Raw genomic sequence first — 24,564 nt, 5'->3', positions numbered from 1 at the left:
CTCCAGAAGAGCACTATAAAGTAGAAGCTTTCATGGAGCTGGATATTTGATACCACATCTCATTTGTACAAGCTGTCAGAAGGCAATACCCCGAGCAGTGCACCTAGGTAGGGAGCATCCAGTGGATTGATTGGCTCCAGGTCGCAAAAAAAAAAGCGACAGAAAAGCACCGCGCATGCGTCAAGTTGCCAGTTTCGCTCGAGTGACGTCAGAAGCAGTATGGCGGCCAAGGTGACTCCGGCTTTACACACCCGCTTTATCGAGGAAAAAACGCGCTTTTCGTGCAGCTTTGCAAGTTCTTTCAGAGGTTTAGATAGCGGCAGCTGTTTGGATAGAGACTGAGAGTGTGAATGCTGCTGTGCTGTTGTTTAGCTTAGCTTCGGCTAGCTAGTTAGCATGCTTTATGTTTTCTTTGCTACTCCGTTAGCCGTTAGCAGGATAACAGGGAAATACTTACAGCAATGTAACGGTATAAGTGCTGAAGACTCAAAACATTCACTTTTATTTTGTTTTTATGTCACTTTCGCATAAATATAGACTCTAATCGTTCCTAAACGCTACAGCAACCTCATTAAGATTCCAGGTCCATTAGCTTTAATGGAAATAAATATTTGTTTAACCACAGTGATGTAAAATGATGTCTAGTGTCTGGTTAGTTTCCTTAGAGTCGTGCTTTAATGTTAATGTAAAGTCACAGACACATCTAAACAGATCTGTACCATAAAGGTCAAGGTGCTTGGTTTATGCTCATTCAGGTGAAATGTCCTTGGTGTGTGTGTTTGTGTATTTTAGGATTCCTGGCTTGAAGGTTGAGTGCATGAGGCCTAAGGACTAAGTTGCTTAGTGACTCAATGTTTATATATTTTACACCAGGGATAAACAGAAAGTAAAAGAGATAGGTTTAGATCTGAAATACCTCTGTGATGTTTGGATCATTACGGCAGCCTCACTTAGAGCTTTGTGTTTTGTTCTCTTCAGGTGCAGTCTACCAAAAGGGCTGACCCCATCGAGCTCAAGAGCATCTTCCAAAAGGTAAGACTCCACATTTCGACCCCACGTCGGTTGGGTTTCTGTTCGATGATGTACGTAATACGGTGTAATAAACAACGCCGGTTCAGAGCTTTACTGTAATTCTTAACGTTACAGAAATGACAAACTAAACCGTTCGCAACCACGCAAAAGTCACCTTTCCAGATGTTTAACAGTGAAAAGTGCAAAATGATAAATCTGTGTTATAAATTCTTAGAAGGCATGACAGGAAACGGCTGACATCCTTCTTTCTGAAACTGTGAGCTTGCAGCACTGAAACTCGTGCCCGAGCGCTTCTTATAGATCAATGACTATTCTTATACATTATTTACTTAAAATACATACTATGTATATTTCAGTTGCTCATTTCACATTTGTACATACAATTTGTCTACATCGTATATGTCATTCTGTTACGCTGTGGAGCTTCTGTCACTCTAACAAATTCCTCGCATGTGAAAACGTGCCTGGCAATAAAGCGCATTCTGATTCTGATTGTTATCGATAACTGGACGGCGGTTGCTAGGGCGACAGGAGAATCTAGGATGTTTTTCCGTCTATACAGCTAAAACTTTGCTGGAATCCCAAACCAAGTCGGGATCATCCTCTGTGAGCCGGGATGCACCTCTGATCTAACTGACTGAAATTGTATTAGGACTAATTCGGATACATTGTCAATAACGAATGTATTAGTTGACTCGATTAGTTTGATCAACTTTAGCTGTATATATCTGCATGTGTTTATTTCCTAGGCAGTTTAGTTCAACTGGATTGTGAGAGAGAAAACAATGCTAGCATGCAGCTGTGTTGTTTGAGGTTTAGGGGCCTTGCTCTTTGACTAGGCTACATTTTGAACTTGTGACCTTTTTTCTAACAAGCACTGAACCTTCACACTGGCTGTTATTTTTGCATTATACTCCCCCCTGATCTTTTGCTCTCAGACGCACAAACGTGCACCTAAATATAGCATCAGGTATGTGGTGTTGTATATAAAATATAGAAGCCATTATTTTACTCCCTGTGCAGGCTTTTTAGTGTAAGAAACTGAATCCCACATCACACATGGGGTACATTTTAAGTTATAGACAAATGCATTATATTGTATATGGACCTTAAAGATAAATTCCAGATCTCTCTAAATTCCAGATGTCTCGCTGCACTGTAATGCCCGAGGCTGCCATGCATTCCTATGTAGGGCAAAGGAGATGTTTTAAATAATGCTTTGCACATTGAGTGGTTATATTTCCACAACAGTGAATGAGCTTTTACATTTTTGCTTTAGTTTTACTAAAACATTTATTTTAAAGTTTCTTTTAAACTATTTATTATTGTATTGATTTAATTTTTTAGTCTCTTTGTTTTAAATTTGAGATTTTTATGTAGGTTTTATGCACTTTTTATAATTTTTTTAATATTTCTATATATTTTATTGTATTTTTGTACTTTATTTTTAATTTGCTTTATTTACTATTTTTTTGTTTTGCATTAGATTAGATTTTTAGCTGAATTTTGAATAACTTTTAATTTTTATTATTATTATTATTATTATTATTATTATTATTATTATTATTATTATGCAGAGTGTATTGGGTTTATGTGGTTACATATGGTTATGTACAGTTAAAATCCAGGTAGCTCCTTGTTATCCCTCTATTTGACCATTGTTTTGAAAGTGAGTTAAAACTCCAACCTTGTCCTCTGTATGAACAATGTGACTGAGCAGGAATTTCTGGATCACAGTGAGCACTCTCACTTACACAATTTAGTCTTTTCTTTAGAGAAAAAAAAATAGTTCCTTGAATTGTGCACTAGTTCTTTGAAGTACACCCTTGTCTGTACTTGGACGTTGAAGGTGAACAATGTAGGACATCAGATCACTGAACCTCCACAGGATCAACCACTCCATTTCACAGTGCTCACAGTGAGAGTGATGTTCTGTCTGTCTCTAAGTGACGGTCTCTCTGTCGTCTCCTCCTTGATTTTGCTTCTGCTGTAGTTTCTGTGAAGATTCTCGGTCATTCAGGTTCAGTTATCTGGGAGTTACTTGTTAGATTGAAACATTTCACTCCTCAACCGAGCAGCTTCTTCAGTCTGAGAGTAGAGAAAATGTGCGATAATGTTTTCACTTGTTACGATGTTGTGCTGTTATATTCTCAGGGGTTTATAATAGCAAAGCATTAAATTAAAACGGTTCATAATCCTTAAGTTTATTGTAACCTCATAAGTAGAAAATGATATTGATTGAAACGCAGATGGCTCATGTCATGGGACCGCAGCTCATAGCATTTGATATATAGCAGTGAATATCTTCTTTACGACTAAATCTTCTGTGTCTTAAAATCTCTTGAAATGGACAGATATGTTGAGAATAAAAAGAAGTACTTGTGGAGGAACATCGAAGCACAGCAGTCCTAAATCCGGAAGTGCTCTGTATAGGGAGGAGTTCAAGGCAAATTGTGTGTGTGTGTGTGTGTGTGTGTCTGTGTGTGTGTGTGTGTGTGTGTCTGTGTGTGTGTGTGTGTCTGTGTGTGTGTGTGTGTGTCTGTGTGTGTGTGTGTCTGTGTGTGTGTGTGCGTGTGTGTGTGTGTGCGTGCGTGTGTGTTCAAAGGCAGCTTTGAAAAGAAGCTGATGAAAACATGGGGACAAAACAGATAATTGTTTCAATGTAAGGTTTCATAGCTTGAAACAGTGGATCAGTTTAAAACATTTTCAAAAATGAGGTGTTGCTTTATGCAAGTGTTTTATACCATCTTAATGAGAAATCAGGAACTCGTACTGTAGTGCTTTTAGACAATAAATTTCAGAACAGAATTAGAAATTTCTTGTATTCAACAGTTTGTACCCCCTGCCATGAACATGCCTGAGTTAACTTGCTGCTCATTAATGTACCACTAAAAGCAATCTAACTTGTCTTTGTACAGTTCAGTTTAGTTTGTATTGTGCAAAGTAGCTTTGCATAAATACAGAAATTCAGGATAGACATTATCTAAAGAGAAACCTTGATAGGAACCTGATTTGAATGGGAATTACAGCTTTATCTGTGTGACACCGGATAGTGTGTGATTACAAATCATTTCCCTTCTATTATTGTGTACTAAATGGACAAAAAGTGCAGTTGCACAACCAAGAAATTTATTCTAGTGATGACGTGAAGTTTAACTTTTTAAAACTCGGGTATTAGTGGCATTATATGTGAAGTTGTGTGTAAAGGAGATTCGTGTGCGCGCGTGTGTGCGTGTGTGTGTGTGTGCGTGTGTGTGTGCGTGTGCGTGTGTGTGCGCGTGCGTGTGTGCGCGTGCGTGTGCGCGTGTGTGTGTGCGCGCGTGCGTGTGTGTGTTAGTGGCATTATATGTGAAGTTGTGTATAAAGGAGATTCGTGTGCGTGCGTGTGTGTGTGTGCGCGTGTGTGTGCGCGTGCGTGTGTGTGTGCGTGTGATAAAGCTGTAATTTGCATGCAGCATTATAGAAACAAGCCCTCAGGTCTTGCCCTTTCTCTCACTTAACACGCCCAGAGACATGAGAGAGGGGGATTGGTTGGCTCCATCTTTCTCACACTCTGAATGTGTGGCTCAGCCTCAGGTGAAACAGGCGGCGCTCGAGCTGGTAAATCTGACAGCAATGTTGTGTTGGGACTAGTGTTAATTTTGACTAAAGTGTGTGGTGTTGAAGCCACGTTTTAGCAGTTTTTAATTGCTGGACAAAGGCAGCGGCTTGAATCAATTCCTCATGAAGTGAATGTACATTAAGAAGAAAAAAAGCATGTTATATTTTCCCCTTTTGTACTGTTGCGTGATTTTATCTTATTTTGTGTTTTTGTGTCAGTATGCCAGCGTTGTGGACAAAGATGGTGAGCGCTTTATGACCCCCACTGACTTTGTTCAGAAGTATTTGGGCCTCCATACACAGATCCATCACAACCCCAAAACTGTGCAGCTGCTCGCTGGAGTGGCAGACACCACTAAGGACGGGTAAGACCAACACATCTGTCTTATCACTCTGAGTGTGCCTCTCTGTCTGTCTGTGTGGGTGTGTCTCTCTGTCTGTCTGTGTGGGTGTGTCTCTCTGTCTGTCTGTGTGGGTGTGTCTCTCTGTCTGTCTGTGTGGGTGTGTGTCTCTGTCTGTTTGTGTGGGTGTGTCTCTCTGTCTGTTTGTGTGGGTGTGTCTCTCTGTCTGTTTGTGTGGGTGTGTCTCTCTGTCTGTGTGGGTGTGTCTCTGTCTGTCTGTGTGGGTGTGTCTCTGTCTGTCTGTGTGGGTGTGTCTCTCTGTCTGTCTGTGTGGGTGTGTCTCTCTGTCTGTCTGTGTGGGTGTGTCTCTCTGTCTGTCTGTGTGGGTGTGTCTCTCTGTCTGTTTGTGTGGGTGTGTCTCTCTGTCTGTTTGTGTGGGTGTGTCTCTCTGTCTGTTTGTGTGGGTGTGTCTCTCTGTCTGTTTGTGTGGGTGTGTCTCTCTCAAGGGCGTCGATTTGGGTAGAGATGGTAAGGACATGTCCCTACCAATATCCAGGGAACACTCAATTGTCCCTGGCAATAATTCGAAATTAATTATATATTTATACATAACCACTGATTATCCGTCTGTGTCTTGTGCTTTTTTACTTATTTCATTTAACATTTATCCAGGAATCATTAAATAAGATGAAAATATTTTACTTTATGTCCCCACTAATGTCAAAATCAAACCTTTGCCATTGGTCTCCCTGTCTGTGTGGGTGTGTCTCTCTGTCTGTGTGGGTGTGTCTCTCTGTCTATGTGGGTGTGTCTCTCTGTCTGTGTGGGTGTGTCTCTCTGTCTGTGTGGGTGTGTCTCTCTGTCTGTGTGGGTGTGTCTCTCTGTCTGTGTGGGTGTGTCTCTCTGTCTGTGTGGGTGTGTCTCTCTGTCTGTGTGGGTGTGTCTCTCTGTCTGTGTGGGTGTGTCTCTCTGTCTGTGTGGGTGTGTCTCTCTGTCTGTGTGGGTGTGTCTCTCTGTCTGTGTGGGTGTGTCTCTCTGTTTGTGTGGGTGTGTCTCTCTGTCTGTGTGGGTGTGTCTCTCTGTTTGTGTGGGTGTGTCTCTCTGTCTGTCTGTCTGTGTGTCAGGGATTTAAACTCTCCTATATTAGACATCCTGGAAGCTCCGCACTTTTACCTTTATCTTAAACTTCTCTCTCTCTCTCTCTCTCTCTCTCTCTCTCTCTCTCTCTCTCTCTCTCTCTCTCTCTCTCTCAATATGAAGGCTGATTTCATTCCAGGAGTTTTTGGCCTTTGAGTCTATTCTCTGTGTGCCAGATGCCCTCTTCATCGTGGCCTTCCAACTGTTCGATAAAACCGGGACCGGAGACATCTCCTTCGGTAAGCGTGCTCATGTTACGTCTCCGATGTCCTCGTGAGCCACCACTACAATTTTATTTTCTCTGTCCCCTCTCTGGTTTGATTTCTTTAATGTTCAGTAAACCTTACAATGATGTAGTTGTTTCAGTCTTGTTTCTGAATGATCTATAAGGTGATTAGGTTTGTATCCATCACAGACTTCATTATTTGTTTTAATGCCATGAAACATCTGTCTTCAGCATCACGTTCTTCTGCTGTATCACGTTTACTTGGGTAGCTTGTGTTGTTCTTGTACACACTGAATAGATGACAGGTTGTAGAGCTGATGTTCGTGTCCTGCAGATAGAAGCAGGTTGTCAGACTGGCATTTTTTTTTACTTTTTCATTTTAGGTGTTTTTTTTTTTTGTTTTGTTTTTTTGTTTTTTTTTTTGGGGGGGGTTGTTTAGTAGTCACTAGGGATGCTCCGATCAGGATTTTTGCCGCCGATGGCGAGTACCGATTTTTCGTCATGGTGATCGGCCGATACCAATGCCGATTCTGATGCTTCAAGTTTATTACCGATATGTAAACTCTCTGATCACCCTTAACTTTTTTACAGATAAAGACATGTTGCAAGCTTGATTACTATAAATGTTGCCTTTTGTTATATTTTTGTTATATTTGTAAAGTAATATATCTAATGTAACTATAGTTTTAACAGAGTACTAATAATCACAAAAAAGTAGTTATTATACAGTGATCATTTTAATATGCCTTTATTCAATTCAATTCAAGTTTATTTGTATAGCGCTTTTTACAATAGACATTGTCTCAAAGCAGCTTTACAGAACATAAACACAGAGCAGAAGGTAAACCTAAGGAATAATAAAATAAATAAGGAATAATAAAAGAAAGAATTAACAGAATAAAAATTCAAGATTATTATTAGATATAAATAGTTCACAATGTGTATGTATTTATTCCCCTATGAGCAAGTCTGAGGTGACTCAGGCAGCAGTGGCAAGGAAAAACTCCCTTAAATTGGTAAAGGAAGAAACCTTGAGAGGAACCGGACTCAAGGGGGAACCCATCCTCATATGGGTGACACTGGGGTGTGATTGTAATATACAGTCAGTTAAATGTTGTATTGGTGTAAGGATCATGGACTTCGGATCTACTTAGTATCACAGAGTCTAACTGGAGATGTCTCAGGATTCTTAGAGTCGGCCTCGGCTCAACGGACGTCCAAAGGCTTCGTCCCACAGAGACCTTTACGATGGGGTTTATGCATAATACTATGCACATCAGGATACTTAATATAAGACAAAAATTTATAAACAATAAATGGAGAGCATGTGCCCTGCACGGCACGCTTCGTAAATTGCAGTCTCTCGTGGCCTTTTCTATATTCTTCGCAGTATCGCATAGTACGACATACACTTTTTCTTTGCATATGTTCCAAGTCTGCAACATGTCTTTTGTATTTAGCGACTAAATCCCCAGCAGTGTGTGAGCCAGGAAATTCCTGGGAGTGGAGAATCACCTGCCTCTTTTTAAAGTCTTCGGTAATCCACTGCGCTGTCAAACTTAACATGGACATAGGGGATACGTTAGAGCTCCAAATGTCAGTAGTTAAACTCACCACGGTCACATTTTCGTGAAGTAGACTGTTTATATGGCTGTAGACGATTTGATATATCTCTGGGAGAGCAACATCAGTAAAATATTTGCTCCGTGGCAGTTTATATCCTGGTTCAAGATGTGCAATTAGGTGTTTAAATCCAATGTCTTCTGTGACTGACAGAGGCTGGTGGTCAATGCATATAAATTCCATTATCTTCGCAGTTATTTCCTTAGCTTTCTTGCTCTCTGGTGTGTACAGTTTGTTGTTTTCTTAGAATGTCTGTAACGGACGGCTGAGTGAGGGTCGCATTATTAGTTACCGTTGCCTTTTTTGCATCTGCCAGTTTTTCGTATTCGCCATGCGACTCGCGGTGGCTCGTTCCTAAGTGCCGAATGAGGTTTGTTGTATTAAATGTTTTGGACAATGCGCCTCCACGTGAGATTACTTTGAAACATAAACGGCAAATAGCGAATTTTTAATCGTTTCTCGAAACGTCATAGTAATTCCACACCGGCGATGACATGACTGCGGCGCCAAAACATTTACGTCCCCACTCATCACGTTATCAATTGCGATCGGTTCCTAAGATCGGCCAAGTTTAACGAATACCGATCGAGTCATAAAATGTGATTATCGGCCGATACCGATCTTCGGCCGATCGATCGGAGCATCCCTAATAGTCACGTTTCCAGGGGTCTCAAAAGACTTGTGTCAAAAAAATTGTGAATTCCTGGGTGTATGGAGTATGTCGGTGTTCCTGTGTACAACGGGGTGTTCGCATCGTGAATGGAGTTAAATTAATGAAGATTAACACGGACGGAGGATTTGGAGCTGCTCTTTAATTCTTGAAAGCGGGTATAGTTGTGAGTACGGGTAATCTTTAACAAACCGTCTTCGACTTTGCTTAACACTGGAAGCAATGGATTGAGTAACATTAGTGATGAACTGGTGACTGTGACTTCCCCCTATTCCTAAATGTACAATCCTTCAAACTCCAGACTATTTGAACTGTGCTGAAGGGTTGTGGGATGAATATTTTTGCTGTTGATGATGTTGTTGTTGTTTATGCTGGTGTTTATTGCTAAAGAATTGCGTTATGTGGTGTGAAGGAACTGGTGCACTGTTATTATTGAATACACTGAAAATTTGCATTATGGTGAAAAGTTTGTGTTTCTTAATTATTTGGTTTACTCTTCCAAGATTTGAGATACATGTGATGTTCATGTATTAAGATACAGGTGTCCTTTGTTCACTTTCCTTCTGACTGGACTGACAATCCTTACTATAATTGACAGAGTGTATTTATCTCTGTCTGACACCCCAGCATAACTTTACGAGGGAAAGGGTTACATTTCACATTCATGAACACAAAGCGTGATTTCTCAGCAACACCGTGTTCTAGGGCTGTGTAAATGATTTTCATTGTGAGATTAGCACATGCTAGTATATAATGTTTTCATTTCTGAATGTAAAACATTAACGCATCTTCCACTTGGTCACTCAATCTCTTTCTCCCTATCTTTCTGTCCATTCTCTCTCTCTCTCTCTCGGATTGTCTGTCTGTAGAAAATGTGCGTGATATATTCAGCCAAACAACGGTGCATCACCACATCCCCTTTAACTGGGACTGTGAGTTCATCCGCCTTCACTTCGGCCACGACCGAACCAAACACCTCAGCTACCTGGAGTTCACCCAGTTCCTACAGGTAGCATGCAAGTACACACACAGACATACACACACACACACACACCTCATCTACTCTCTCCTATTATTCAGTGCGAAATTCCTGGTCATTTGCTACGTATTTCTGTATAATCTCTCTCTCTCATGTGGTGCTGTTGTGTGGTTTGATCAGATCACTTCACTCAGTTAAAACCACAAGCCCGTGTAATTATACCACCATGTCCCAGAAGAAAAGAACTGGCAGTACACACTCATTAAAACACACACACCTCATTGTTCTGTTTTCCACCCCCCCTTTCCGGGTCATTGTTTCTGCTAAAAGCTAACAGAGCGCTAACTGAGCGCTCACATTTGATTTGTCTGACTCTGATTTATTATTATTATTTTTTTGTCCATTTATTGTTGCTGTAGGAGCTGCAGTTGGAGCATGCCCGGCAGGCATTTGCACAGAAGGACAAAGCCAAAACCGGGATGATCTCCGCCTTGGACTTCAGTGACATCATGTCCACCATCAGACACCACATGCTGACCACCTTTGTTGAGGAAAATCTTGTCTCTGTGAGTGTGTGTGTGTGTGTGTGTGTGTGTGTGTGTGTAGGGCTGTACCCTCTGATTTGGGTCTTTCCATTGTTACAAGAACCAAACACGACCAAAAAAAAACCAACCAAAAAAAAAACTGCATTCCTTGACATTGCCCAGGAAACTTTTTTTTTTTTTTTGCCTGTACAGATTTTGTGCTTATATTAATAAAAGAAATAGTAACTAGTTACAGTCACTAGTTACTTCATTCAAAAAGTAACTCAATTACTTTGTTGATTACTTACACTAAAAACTAACAGGTTACTGTGAAAACTAACTTTTTAGTTACTTTCTTAGAGAAATAATGAGCATATTTCCACTTAGAGAAACTCGTCTTGCTCTCGCCTCGACTCGCCATTACTGCCTCACATACCTGAATAAACCGAAACACGCCCACAGTGCGCGTCTTCGTGTTTACAGTGGTCGGCATCCACCAATCCTACAATGCGTCGTCGAGTTAATTTATTTAAAAGGTAATGCGTTAGAGTATTAGTTGGTTTTTTAACACCATACAATAAAAGTTTAAATATTCTGTGACTCCAATACCGAATCTCAATATATTTTGTAATTCTTAAACTGCATTTGACAATACAGGTATTTTAAATTATGTTCCTAGAACCTGTAATTACTCTTTACATAATAAGATGGATGGATATTGTTTGTGTGCCTGTATGTATAAATGTAGATGTTCAGGCTTATGTATTTTAAATGGTTTCGTTGCGACCTTGTTTGCCGTCTCCAGGCAGCAGGAAGCGGGACCTCTCACATGGTCAGCTTCTCCTACTTCAACGCCTTTAACTCACTCCTTAACAACATGGAACTCATTCGAAAAATCTACAGCACGCTCGCCGGCAGCCGCAAAGACACACTCCTCACTAAAGGTACAGCAGTGTGTTCACTGTGTAAAGTCTAATCGATGCAATATTGCTTTCCTGTATGAAAAGGTGTTAGAGATGCTCATGATCACTGTGTGTTGAGGTGTATGTTGGGATTATTCTGTTTCTCTCTTGGTCATTAGAGGAGTTTGTCCATGCTGCCAATAAGTTTGGTCAGATCACTCCTATGGAGATCGACATCCTGTATCAGCTCTCTGGCCTCCACTCCCAGACTGGGTAACATATGTGTTTAGAATACATACATGTAGAAATTATATATTTACATGTATATTTGTACCAGATCTGGATACTTTCTTCATTTCTGGCTTCACTTCTGCTCCCTCTAGGCGTCTGAACCTGGCTGATATTGACCGGATATCTCCTCTGGAGGAGGGCGCGTTGCCTTATCACCTAGCAGAGGCGCAGAAACAGGTGAGAGTGTGGGTGCTTGAGTGGGTGTGGGTGGTTGTGTATGAGTGTGAGCGGCAGGGGGTAAGGGGGGTAGATGTGGGTGGGGGTTTATGGGGGGGTGATTGTGTATGAGTGGGGGGTGGGGGTGGTTGAGCATGAGAGGCGGGTGGGGGTGTATGGGGGGGTGGTTGTGGATGAGAGGGGGTGCGTGGGTGTGTATGAAAGGGGGTGGGTGGGCGGGGGGGTGTAATAACGTGTTTACTGCTACATTTTGCTTAAGACTTTTTTGTTTTGTTGTTTTTTTATCTTGAGGAATATGGACAAACATGTTTGTGTCTAACTATTTGTCTTACTCAGATCCACGGTGATCAGGCTCGTCCTGTGTGGCTCCAAGCTGCTGAGTCAGCTTATCGCTTCACCCTAGGCTCTATTGCTGGAGGTGAAAGATTGCACAAACACACAAGTTTTAGCTCATTTCTGTCTGAATGGATTACAAAAAAAACACTTTCTTTGCACTTCAATATAAATTAATTAGTAATGTAATTTTACACATAATTCTGAAAAGAAAGCACAGATCTAGCCAATGAAACCTGTCCAGATTCATCTTGAGTTTGTAGTTATATATATACACACCCCACCCCTTGAGCTTAGACTTGAGGTATACTGTAAATAACGAGTTTGTCTGTGTGTAGCAACGGGAGCGACAGCAGTGTACCCTATAGACCTGGTGAAGACGCGGATGCAGAACCAGCGCTCCACTGGCTCCTTTGTAGGAGAGCTTATGTACAAGAACAGCTTCGACTGCGCCAAGAAAGTCCTACGTTACGAGGGCTTCTTCGGCTTCTACAGAGGTAACACAGAGTGGAAAAGCCCGGTCCTTAAAAGATCAGTACACACTGCACATACGCTGTTTACCCTGTCGGTGTGGTGTGTGATGAAGGTAAATTCTGTATCCATCCTGCTTAGGTCTCGTTCCCCAACTCATCGGTGTGGCTCCAGAGAAAGCTATCAAGCTCACTGTAAGTTATTTTCCTGTTTCTATCGAACCTTCAGACTTTCCTGTTTCTTTGTGTTTGCATACTACCATACTCTGGATATGTTTACTATATATTTTTTTAGACCTGTAACACATTTTCTGTCTTCTAGACCTGTAACACATTTTCTGTCTTCTAGACCTGTAACACATTTTCTGTCTTCTAGACCTGTAACACATTTTCTGTCTTCTAGACCTGTAACACATTTTCTGTCTTCTAGCAGGTGCTTTGATATACAGTGTTCTATGTGGCTTTGTATTAAAGGTGGGGTCTCCGTTGTTTGAGAAATGCTTCAGAAAACTGAGTCAGAACGACAAACTAAACAAAAATCAAAACAAACATGTAGCCAATGAGCAGAAAGGGGCGTGTCTTGTCATTATGGGCGGAGAGAGTGTCCAGTGAAAATGTGTGACATTTGAGCGGTTTTAACATTGACATGGAGGATAAAAACAAAGAAAGAAAGAGAAGAAAGGCTTACGGTAAGGCAAGAAGTAGGACGTGTTAATATAGGATCAACTTTCCAGCACTGGGGAGAACTGAAGGAGCGGGAAGTCGGCCACACATTCACAGGTTGGAGTTTCCCGAGTCAATAACTCCTGAGCTAAACGCTGTTACTAGCAAAACGCGGTTGTAGCTGCGTCTCTACATTACTACGATAGAAAAGGGGTGTCATTTGTGTAGTAACAATGTTTCTAAAACCACTTTCTGCTAATATCACGCATGCGCACTGAACACAACCTCAGCCTATATTGACAAGACACGCCCCTTTCTGCTCATTGGCTACACGTTTGTTTTGATTTTTGTTTAGTTTGTCGTTCCGACTCAGTTTTCTGAAGCATTTCTCAAACATCGGAGACCCCACCTTTAACCTGATGCTGTATAATCCTTCCGTTTAGAAAAGTATCGAGATAAACACGTTAAGATCTACATTGATTTTTTTTTTACTTTGAACGAACAAATATTTAGTCAAATGTCTTGTTTGTTTTTGTTGGTAAACATGTTAAAATTGTTCAAATCTGGGCTGAAATCAACAGACTTATGTCACAAATCTAAACTTACAAAGCACCATTTCACAAAGGAAAGCTACATAAAACACAGGTAAAGTAGCCTGTTAACAAATAATGCAAAAAAAAAAGAAAGGAATTCTGAATGGAATAATTTTCCTTGCACTTTTCTAATTCAGAGACAGCAGTTTTCTGAGTTTTACCATACAACAGATTGCAGCATAAGCCTGTAACTAAAATGTTCCAGTAGGGGGCACTGAAGCACCACTCACAAAAGAGAGACTACACACATTGCAGTGTGAAATTGGGGCACAGATGCCTTTATAATCGCCACATATACATTACAGAACAGTGGAATTCTACATATATCCCAACTGAGAGAGTTGGGGTCAGAGTGAAGGGGCAGTTATGATAGTACCTCTGAGCAGGAAGGTTTAAGGGACTTGCTGAACTGCCCAACAGTTGCAGCTTGGCGGTACTGGGGTTTGAACGCCAACCCTCTGATCAACAGCCCAGAGCCACCACTGCCCCTGAAACCCCTAACAAAGCAGTTGGGAAAATACAGCAATCAGTGTATTTGTAAAGGTATTAGTTAATTATTTAATTTTTTGCTTTATTGCCGTGCATAACGACTTCACTGGGGGTTATTTTTTTTATTTATTTATTTTTTAATTAAATTATTTACCATCAATGTGGCACCCTCAAACATACAGCATTTTTTATTTTTAGTATGTTTGTACCTAAAAAGGGGTATGTAGTATAGCTTTATACTATTAAGGTATATACAGTTAAATTATATAGTTGATCCTATTCAGATTTACTGGTATAAGGTAATGGTACTGCCTCAGTGACGAGGAGAAGTACAGTTTTATTAGCCTTTGTGTTTTGTTTTGTTGTTGTTGTTGTTGTTGTTGTTTGCACTTATAAAATAGACTACACAAGTTTAACATTGACTGTTTTGTAATCTTACAGGTGAACGACTTTGTGAGAGATAAATTCACTGAAAAGGACGGTTTGATCCCTCTCCCTGCTGAGATTCTGGCTGGTGGATGTGTGAGTACCAGGATGTGAGGGTGTGCAGATGTATATATGCCAAACATGCTTTTTTTTGTTGTGCTCCTTCTTGTCTATTGTATAGTTTAGTAGTAGGCATTTTCAGCTGCTGAGTTGTCTCCATTCCCTGGACATTTGGCTTGACTCCACATGAGCAGACAGGTTTTATCATACGCCATGGATTTCTGCACCAAGGAGTTTGTGTGTGTTTGGGCTCCTCAGATTCATCGTGATGACTGTTTTCTAAAGATTTGAATCCCAGATAGAATTTTGATTTTAAAGGCAAAGCAGACAAAAGTCTGTCTAGAGAATTGACGAGAGCTACAGAAAAATCTCAGTAATGTTGCTAGCGTACAATCTAATTATTATCCACTCACTTAGCGGTGACGTGTCTTAAAGAACGAATGTCCTTTTTTGTAGACTCTGTTCTAGATCATTTAGTAGGTCTTATGACCATAACAGGTTTTTTAAAGGTGTATGTTTTTTGCATATTAAAATGTAACCGGTATGAGACACTATATGGAGATGATAAAAGCCTTCAAGACTTGGAGACTGACAAACTAAGTAGATTTGGCTGGTAGCTAAAATAGCAGACACACGATAGTAATAATTAATTAATTACTCAGCTTCTCCGTGAAGGGCCATAGTCAATATTTTCTTTACAGCTTTTTAGAAAATGATGCATAATATTGCTGGAGGATGTCTGTTGATCAATAATGATCGATATCGTTGAGGTGAATGACTAAAATCATTTTGAATATAGCTTATGATTTGGCCTTGAACAACCTGAGAACCAGCTCCCTCTGGATAGTCTACAAAATGTTGCTCATGCAGTGTTGAGAGCTGTCCATGGTGCTGAAAGAACAGCTCTCAGGTCTACTGGTACACTTGCATCTGGCATCACACCATGGAAGGCAGATGATTTAACATCAGCACACTTTTACTCCATGGCCCTTTTAAATGAATGCATAATACTTTTTAATGGTTTAAAATGTGAGCGTGAACTATTTCTATATTTTCAGTCTAATTTCATGATTAATGTATAGTACTGTGCAAAAGGCAGGTTATTTATCTGTTTTGTTATAGTTGATTATTTTGTGATTTCTGCATTATTGAGTCAGTTTTCCTCTCTTTAGTCAGTAAAAAAAAAACTTTCAACTCAAATTTATAAGAAAAAATATTACAGAAAAATTTTTGGATTTTTTTTTTTTTTTTTTTAAAAAGGAAAAATATCATGCAAGCTCCACTTTTCAGACTAAAAGACAACGAAGGCGGTAAAAATATCCCTTCAGCCATATAAACTCATTTACTTAAAAATGAAAGGTGTTTAAAAATTGTCTATAAATGACATGCATCAAGCAACACACTGTTTTTATAGCAAGTAATTAAGTACAAAATAAGTTAATTTATAATTAATTGTGTAATTTCTCTCTTCAATAGGCCGGCGCCTCTCAGGTGATTTTCACCAATCCCCTTGAGATTGTAAAGATTCGTCTCCAGGTTGCTGGTGAGATCACCACAGGCCCCAGAGTGAGCGCGCTCAGTGTGATCCGAGACCTGGGTTTCTTCGGCCTCTATAAGGTAACATACACCCTGCAAATCTCAGCATGATGGCTTCCAAAGGTCAAGAGCACAAGGCCACGTTTCAGTGTATATACTTATTGTTATTTTTTTTTTGCTAACTCTTGATACATCCACTGTGATTTACACGTCTGACTACTGATTTAATCGTTGTCGTATAGGGTGCAAAGGCTTGTTTCCTGCGTGATATTCCCTTTTCTGCAATTTACTTCCCCGTGTACGCTCACACTAAAACAATGCTCGCTGATGAGGAAGGGAGACTCGGGCCGCTGCAGCTGCTCACTGCCGGAGCCATCGCAGGTAAACGTGTCACTCATTCACTGTTTGACATCATATTATTAACATCAAAGAAAAGTGTGTTCAAGTGTGAAGTCTTAAGCTCATGTTCTACTACAGCACTCTTGTGCCCCTTTTCCACCGAGGCAGTTTGAGTGCTGGTTCAGAGCCTAATTTAGAACCAGTTCTTTCTGTTTCGACCGCCAAAGCACCGACTCTGAACCAGGAAAAGTGGTTCTTAAGTAGCACCAAAACTTTGCTGGTCTAGACTTAAGAACAGCTTGCGTCAGGAGCTGTGGGTGGAGCTACTGATAGATAGTGAACCTTAAGTATACTAATGTTTAATACACTTTTACTTTACCACAATATGACCAGTTATCAGCACACATGATAGTTGGTAGCTACATGCTAAGGCTAAATTTTTTCTGTGTTAACGATAAAATAATGTTATGTACTTTCTCGATTACATCCTCTGTTTATACAAATTACATGGAGCTGCACGTACACGTTGGATTCGCTGCGTTTGGATGCCAATGTAGGTTCACAAAGCAACGAGTTTGCCGCTGCTGCACTAACGTTGCTGTGTACAGTGACATCAGACTCGGATCTGTGATGCTCTCTCTGAGCCAGCACCAGCGCTAGCTCTCAACCAGCACCTGGTTCTTTTTGGTAGAAAAGGGGTATTTAATTCTCAAAGCTAATTGGCCAGACAAAATGAGCATATGACCTCTAACATTGATTCCTGAACATTTTTGACTCTTCCATTGAACAGGAGTCCCAGCTGCCTCACTGGTCACCCCTGCTGATGTCATCAAAACGCGACTGCAGGTCGCGGCTCGTGCAGGACAGACCACCTACAACGGGGTAATCGATTGTTTCCGTAAGATCATGAGAGAGGAGGGCTTCAGGGCGTTATGGAAAGGAGCTGGAGGTAAAACACACACTTGCATAAAACCATGCAATTGTATTTAGCACATAGAAAAACTAAAACAGAATTAATTTTAAAATTAATCCTCATAAGCACCTCACTTTAACAAAACCGGATGCAGTTCCATTTTAATCAACGAGAGCTGGAGTTCACACAGCGACTGAACTACTGCTGTGCAGCAGTGACGTCCTTTTTTCATCCCGCTGAAAATAAAATAGATTTTATGTGCTTGATTGTTAAGTGCTGTACAAATCTAATGTTATCATATTTAGGCAAATCAAACAATGTGACAGCAGCTTTATATACATTTTTAGATGTTGATATACATTTGATGAGCACAGACAGTAAGAGTGAATAATCAAAGTTTCCTCTGTTTTCTCTCTCTCCGCTAGCTCGTGTTTTCCGCTCATCACCTCAGTTCGCTGTGACCCTGGTGACCTACGAACTCCTGCAGCGATGGTTCTATGTGGACTTCGGTGGACAGTAAGTACTGGTGAATCCTCACTTGCCATCGAAGTCTTGCATCACTACACGCGTTAAATGATCAAATCACTTGTTATTTGGGTTTCTCGTTATCACAACATCTCGCTGTTATAAAGGAAGCGACACGAGCATCCTGAGACATATGGAGAGGGATGTAGATGCACTGTAAGGGCTTACCATCAGACACGGTGGACGAATAGAGACGTACAGTTTAATCCGTTAACGTTAATGGTTAAAGAGTCTGATTCGTAACCGAGGTTGTGGGTTCGAGTCTAGGCCCGGCCACGACTGAGGTGCCCTTGAGCAAGGCACCAAACCCCCCAACTGCTCCCCGGGCGCCGCAGCATAAATGGCTGCCCACTGCTCCGGGTGTGTGTTCACTGTGTGTGTGGGTGTGTGTTCACTGTGTGTTCACTGTGTGTGTGTGTTCACTGTGTGTGTGTGTTCACTGTGTGTGTGTGTGTGTGTGTTCACTGCTGTGTGTGTGCACTTTGGATGGGTTAAATGCAGAGAACAAATTCTGAGTATGGGTCACCGTAATTAGCCGTATGTCACGTCACGTCACTTAAGACCGACTAGCAAAGGATGTCGGTGCAGACTGATTGCTTGAAAGAAATTCAAAGTAGATTGATGTATTAACACAAAACAACTGACTTAATATCTTTCTGTACCAAATTCTTTGTTGCTGCAGCAAATGCATTTGTGAATGAGCTATTAGCTGCCACTATGTAACACAATGTCAGTCTTATTGCTAACCATAAGCTGATGCTAAAGCCTGAATGATCGAATCGTCTCCCTTCGGTCATGTTAGTTTTGTATACGGATAATTGTATGTATCCCTGCTTTTGTGAAACATAACCGAACAGCGTTTATAGCGAAGCGATGCAAAACCTGACCTCTGACCTTTCTTCTGTCTCTACAGTCGTCCATCAGGTTCCGAGCCGACGCCGAAGTCTCGTATCTCTGAGCTCCCCCCGGTGAACGCAGAGCACGTCGGAGGTTACCGGTTGGCCGCCGCTACGTTCGCTGGCGTCGAGAGCAAATTCGGACTCCACCTTCCCAAATTCAAATCATCCGGCGTGGTCAGCATCCAGCCCTCTAAAGAGGCGGCTTCTTAAACAGGCCCCGCCCACCCGGGGTCCTGTCCTCCAGCGGCTGTGTACGCGTGTCCGTCATCCAGTCTGCTTTGCTCCTGTTTTTAGTTTCAGTCTGTTGTTGTCGTCATTGTGTGGTGGGGGAGAAGATGGGTTTTATTTACTGATAGGAGTTCATCAGTGCCTCCTCTGTTACAACTGAATGTTTCAGTTCATGTATTATAATAATGCGGTTAGCCTTTTTTTTTTTTAAAAATGACTGATAAAACCAATAAGTTTTCCCCCTGCAACTTCAAAGCGAACTCAGGTGATGTGGGACAGCTGTGGTTGCCAAATCCTCTTCGATTCATCCAATGACCATTGCACGCATGTGTGTATATACTTATACATTAGTTACTGATTGCTTCAGGATGATGACGATGATGAGGGATTTGGCAGCTTTACACCATCGAGTCTGATAAAGTCAGTACAATCTGACGTTGTTGATCAAACTTATTTGAAACATTAGGTATGAAAAGTAAACATAGTGATCATAATTCTCATGTTCTCTGATCAGTCAGCAGTGTAGTTCATTTGACTGAATTTACAGGATTTTTTTTTTTCTTCAGATATTTAGTGTTTTTTTTTTCTGCCAGCCTTTTCACATTGTTACATTCCATACCTGCTACAATAAATATACCACCTCTTACTAACGACGAGACCAGTCGAACGCCGAGTCCGCTGTTACTGAGTGGAAACATTTAGAAGCACAAAAGTCAAAAACGATATCACTTTTTTGTTTTTCCAGCTAATACTGAGAGCTTAAGATGCAACTGATGTTCTCACTGAGTGATGTGACTTCATACAAGGAAAAAAAAAATGACTCCATCACTTTTTTGTGTTTTAGGGCATGAATGAAACACAGAAGTGAATCAGATCTGCAAATCTGCCCATTTCAGTCTAATAATTCATGTGGATGGCTAGAACACATCTGCATGTAAGTAAAACCCAGGAGTTTGGCTGTAATGTTCAACTTAATCCAAATGACCCTTCAGCCAGGACTTGTTTAGCGCGTGTGTGTGTGTTAGATGATGCATCATCCACATGCCCACCACTATGCCTGGAAGTGGAACTTTGTGTATGTTACATTTTATTTATATTCCTGTTTGAATTCCTAAATTTCACGTTGACAGGCAGCTATCGTGCACACGCTCGCTCTGATGAGCTTTTAGATTGAATCCTCCTGTCCCACGTGACCTGAGTTTCCTGTGCTCATGTTTGTGTGTATGCGCTCCATCTAATCCTCTCACTCCTCATTATTGTTGTTATTATTTTGCTGGTGTTTAGGGAGTTCCTCCTCTTTCTTTTCCTCCTCCTCCTCCTCTTGCGTTATTGAAGCATGCTCTCTGTAGAGCCCCTCCTCTTCCTTCCCCGCCTCCCCATAATGCTTTGCGTAGCTTGCACATGTCCTGTACATAGTTGTACATCTCTTTTGCACAGAGGAGCGCGGTGCAGTCGTCTTCATCTCGGCCTCTCACTGACGCGTGTACAGAGGTTCCCAAAGTTCTGCTCACTGATCAAAATCACATCAAGTATAATACGGAAATAATAATCGACCCGATGAGAATGTTTAGGAGATAATTTAAATGCATTTCATTCTTGTATTGTATTTTATGGAAATAAATCATGAACAGTTAAAAATTTTAAACCCAGACTGAGCTTTATTTCAATCCATCTTAACATTAGTAATTCATTAATAATATATAAATAATATATCATTCCTTCATTTTATCTTTTATTCTGGTTTAGAGAGATTCATTTTAGGTCATGGGGGCATGGTGGTTTAGTGATTAGCACGTTCGCCTCACTCCTCCAGGGTTGGGGGTTCGATTCCCACCTCCGCCTTGTATGTGTGGAGTTTGCATGTTCTCCCCGTGCCTCGGGGGTTTCCTCCGGGTACTCCGGTTTCCTCCCCCGGTCCAAAGACATGCATGGTAATTTGATTGGCATCTCTGGATAATTGTCCATAGTGTGTGTGTGTGTGTGTGTGTGTGTGTGTGTGTGTGTGTGTGTGTGTGTGTGTGTGAGTGTGTGAGTGAATGAGAGTGTGTGTGTGCCCTGTGATGGGTTGGCACTCCGTCCAGGGTGTATCCTGCCTTGATGCCCGATGACGCCTGAAATAGGCACAGGCTCCCCATGACCCGAGAAGTTCGGATAAGCGGTAGAAAATGAATGAATGAATGAATATTAGGTCATAAGTTAAACAGTGTGTTGAATTTATTTGCTAATCTCCAAACTTGTCTCTTAATGACGAATATTATATAACTTGTCCTTTAAATATTAAACCTTATTATTCAAGATATCTTATAGTAAGATAGATTTAAACAGCATTTCTATAGAGACGGTTATTTGTATCAATAGAAACGTTTCTTGGAGCTCCACTACTGCCAGAGCTGCTGTTAGAGAAAAGAAATTCTTTGTGAAATTGTATTTAGATTCAAGACAAGTTACAGAGAGAAAGAGACACGCTTTACATTCCCAAGTGGAGTAAACAGTTATTTTAATGTAGTATACAGTATGTGAAACCCCAGCCTGTAAACGATGCAGGATGTAAATATTAGCATGTTCACATGATGTCAGAATTACAGGAACGACAGAAGTCGCAGTTTAGTGAGAAAACAAATGTTAACACTCGCTTTCAGTCGCTGTTGTGTTCTGTGATTTAGCTGTGTAGCTAATTCTGGTTTAACTAGCATTGTTAAATCGTATTTTTCGGTCATTAGCGTAATTCTGACGTTAAGTGAACGTGCTACAGGTCACTCATCAGCCTTTTTATTTTATTAATGAAGAAGAAGTATAAAAAGATATAAATATCAGTGGTTAAAAGCCGTCACTGAACACATTTACACCAAAGTAGAAATTTTTCAGATGAAAATCTTCAATGCTATTCTTATCAAAAGGAGTAATAATCAATCAATCATACCGTTTTAAATGTTAGTGTTTAGCAGAAAGAACAGATCATTGTGTTACTAAAGTGAGAAGAGAAGAGTTGAGTTTCCACAGGATCTATAAGGAACTATTTTCATTTACAAAATGGCCACCGGAAACCGTTTACCTCACGCTCAGGTAATGTGTCGGCTATTTTGAAAAACTTACACAGAACATAACTTCATTTCACTTCGGTTCACTTAACAAACATTAGCATTCCAGTGTTATGCTAGGCTAGTTCATCAATACAATAATCCACAAATCATAAGATGGGGGTTTTATAATAATGGGATTCAAACAGTCTAAGAAGTTTTTGTTTTATTTAATTTAAACAACATATCTTCCGGATTATAAATCAAACCCTAAAATAAATATATATATATACACATGTAATTTTGTTGCGTAAATCATAAACTACCGTTGATTAGCGAACTCACACCGAAAGACACATTTTAAGTTAAATCTCTGGGCCTTTTTACACCTGGTCACTTCACATGTTTTCTCTGATCCGATAGCTATCTGATTTGTTAAAACTGTTCCATTTACATTAGGCCACATAAATGCGTCTCGGCAGATCGGATATCGAGCTGATCTTTTTAATCCCGCCCAAAATGCTAATATATTTTACCTCATTTCCGGGGTAATTGAAATGGAACACGCTTTGGTGAATGCGGTTGCTACAAAAAACAGCAATTACTGTTTGCTGGCTGCAGCAGTGCGTTTTAAGACCCAACGAGACACCTGGGTGAAAGATCGGAGCCAGCGCTGGTAGGAAAACATATTTGTTTCTGGTGCGATGCACGATTCGCGAGTCACCTGCGAGTGACGTACTTCCATTTGGGAGGAGTATAGCGCTGACGTAAGTGGCTTGAACAACCACATGCATTTACACCTGTCCAGTTTCATCTGAAACGCGTCCCAGACCACCTCCTGAAGGGGTTTGAGCGATCGGATTTATAAAAATCGTTTCGGAGGGCATTTAGACCTGGTCTTTTTACCATCGGATAGCCATCTGATCACAGAAAACGCATGAAGTGACCAGGTGTAAAAACCCCCTCTGTTATTTGAAACATAATTATTTAAAAATGTTTTCCCTATGAAATTTTACCTCAGAAACTCTTTAGTGAACATTGTTAACATTAGCTAGATATGTTTAACCCTGCAACATCCTTGTTTCAAACTTCTGTTAGCTCTGTTTGTGGCTACAGTGATGCTAATGCATGTATAAAATGTAAATTTACAGGGTTTTAAATCGGTGTCAAATCAACTGTAGTGTTAATTTAATTTAGTTTTTAAAACGCTAAAGCAAATCACAATAAAACACAAATAGAAATTACAATATCTCCGTCCTGCTAGAGGAAAAAAGATGTCTTATAGCCCAGAAAATAGAGAAGTTCATCAGTGCACCGATTAATATAATGGTTTCTAGTTGATTAGTGCTAGCATTAGCTCTCTTTATCTTCCCTATTTTAAACACATCCCTTAACTTCTTTTATTGTGCTTGTCACACTAGTCCGGCTTTTTCCATCCTGTCACCCGGACAGATTAAAGTGGAAGAGATTAGCGCAGTGAAGGGAAGCTCGAGATTGTCACTCAGGAAGCTTTAGACTCGTTCTACAGAAATATAAAACCTGACTGTGAGTGTAAACATCATAGTCAGCTGCCTGGGACCCAAATCAGGCAGCAAGGCGCTGGTTTGCCAGATCCTCTTCCTCCTCCTGGTTCTCTCCGAGTTCGCTGAGTGTTTTAAGGAAGCTGGTCCATTCGTCCTGCCGCGGCACGGCGATCTGCTGCAGGGGGAATAAAATACAATCGTTAATAAATGGACTATAAACTCTGGGACATCGGCACAACAAACAGCGAGGGTTTAAGTAACCTCAAACCTTTTTGCAACATATAGTGTACATGCGTTTTAAATCACATGACAACCGAAGCTTTAAATATTATTTTCTTATTATTTATAATTATTTTTATTGTGTGTCTCTTACCTCTCCTACGTCGTAGATGTGTACACGACCCTCAGAATCACCGACGGCAACCTCTCTGCCAGAATTGGCCCAGCGTACGCGGTTTAGGGCAGGGTTCCCCTCTACTGTCACTGAAGCTGAGGGAACCTAACAAAACACACACGATCCAAAAGCAGATACTTAAGAACTACATGCAGGTGTTTTGTATCTTGATGGTGTATTTACTACCTCTTGTCCCCACATAACTGGACCTTGTGGGGACATTTGGCCTTGACTTTAGACAAAATACATTTTTATGTCTATAAAACAATTGAAACTGCCAAAAGGTTTTCTTAAGGGTAGGTGTGGAAGGTTCTAATATGTATAGGCAGATGTGTGTGTGTGTAAACCTCGGTCTCGTTGTTGAGGTTCCACAAGTCAAGGTGTCCGACTCCGTCGACGCAGGCAAACAGTGCAGGGTGAGCAGGAGACCACATGACGTCATACACGTAGTCAGAGTTATCCTCGAATGAGTACAGAGGCTTAGTGTTCTATAGAGAGAGACACAGACATCCTCTTAATACACAGTGAAATAGCCTATCTATTCTGTGTGTGTGTGTGTGTGTGTGTGTGTTAGTTACCCTGGTGCTCCACAGCTTGACGGTCCAGTCGAAAGAAGAAGTCACAAACAGGTGAGAGAAATCAACAGGTCCGGTG

The 24,564-nt window shown here is 40.8% G+C and overlaps 2 protein-coding genes across 10 annotated transcripts in view; one reads left to right on the top strand and one right to left on the bottom strand.

Moving 5' to 3' along the window:
- The first annotated feature begins 155 nt into the window (after nt 1–155).
- On the top strand, nt 156–19,097 carry slc25a12 (solute carrier family 25 member 12). Of its 2 annotated transcripts, none has more exons than XM_027143477.2 (18): nt 156–231; nt 979–1,032; nt 4,852–4,997; nt 6,234–6,349; nt 9,499–9,638; nt 10,028–10,174; nt 10,938–11,076; nt 11,214–11,307; nt 11,418–11,502; nt 11,839–11,920; nt 12,174–12,332; nt 12,448–12,500; nt 14,492–14,572; nt 16,013–16,153; nt 16,315–16,453; nt 17,202–17,360; nt 17,750–17,840; nt 18,763–19,097. In XM_027143477.2, exons 1-18 carry the CDS (start codon nt 220–222, stop codon nt 18,956–18,958), a joined length of 2,034 nt encoding a protein of 677 aa, XP_026999278.1. In that variant the 5' UTR covers nt 156–219; the 3' UTR covers nt 18,959–19,097. The 2 variants fall into 2 exon arrangements, with proteins under 2 accessions (XP_026999278.1, XP_047669747.1); XM_047813791.1 differs by lacking the exon at nt 156–231 and adding an exon at nt 299–469.
- A 4,237-nt stretch (nt 19,098–23,334) lies between these two features.
- The window catches only part of dync1i2b (dynein, cytoplasmic 1, intermediate chain 2b), a 9,531-nt gene continuing 8,301 nt past the window's right edge, over nt 23,335–24,564 (bottom strand). For all 8 annotated transcript variants that reach the window (XM_027143358.2, XM_047814327.1, XM_047814326.1 and 5 more), the window contains 4 exons: nt 24,489–24,564; nt 24,258–24,398; nt 23,890–24,015; nt 23,335–23,691 (listed from right to left, as the gene is read on the bottom strand). The exon at nt 24,489–24,564 is cut by the window's right edge and continues 69 nt beyond it. In XM_027143358.2, coding sequence (XP_026999159.2) covers nt 23,578–23,691; nt 23,890–24,015; nt 24,258–24,398; nt 24,489–24,564 — 457 coding nt within the window. In that variant the 3' untranslated portion in view covers nt 23,335–23,577. The remainder of the gene's footprint in view (nt 23,692–23,889; nt 24,016–24,257; nt 24,399–24,488) is intronic.

Source organism: Tachysurus fulvidraco, chromosome 5, assembly GCF_022655615.1.
Source record: "Tachysurus fulvidraco isolate hzauxx_2018 chromosome 5, HZAU_PFXX_2.0, whole genome shotgun sequence".
NCBI lineage: Eukaryota > Metazoa > Chordata > Actinopteri > Siluriformes > Bagridae > Tachysurus > Tachysurus fulvidraco.
This window is presented reverse-complemented; position numbering and strand designations above follow the sequence as displayed.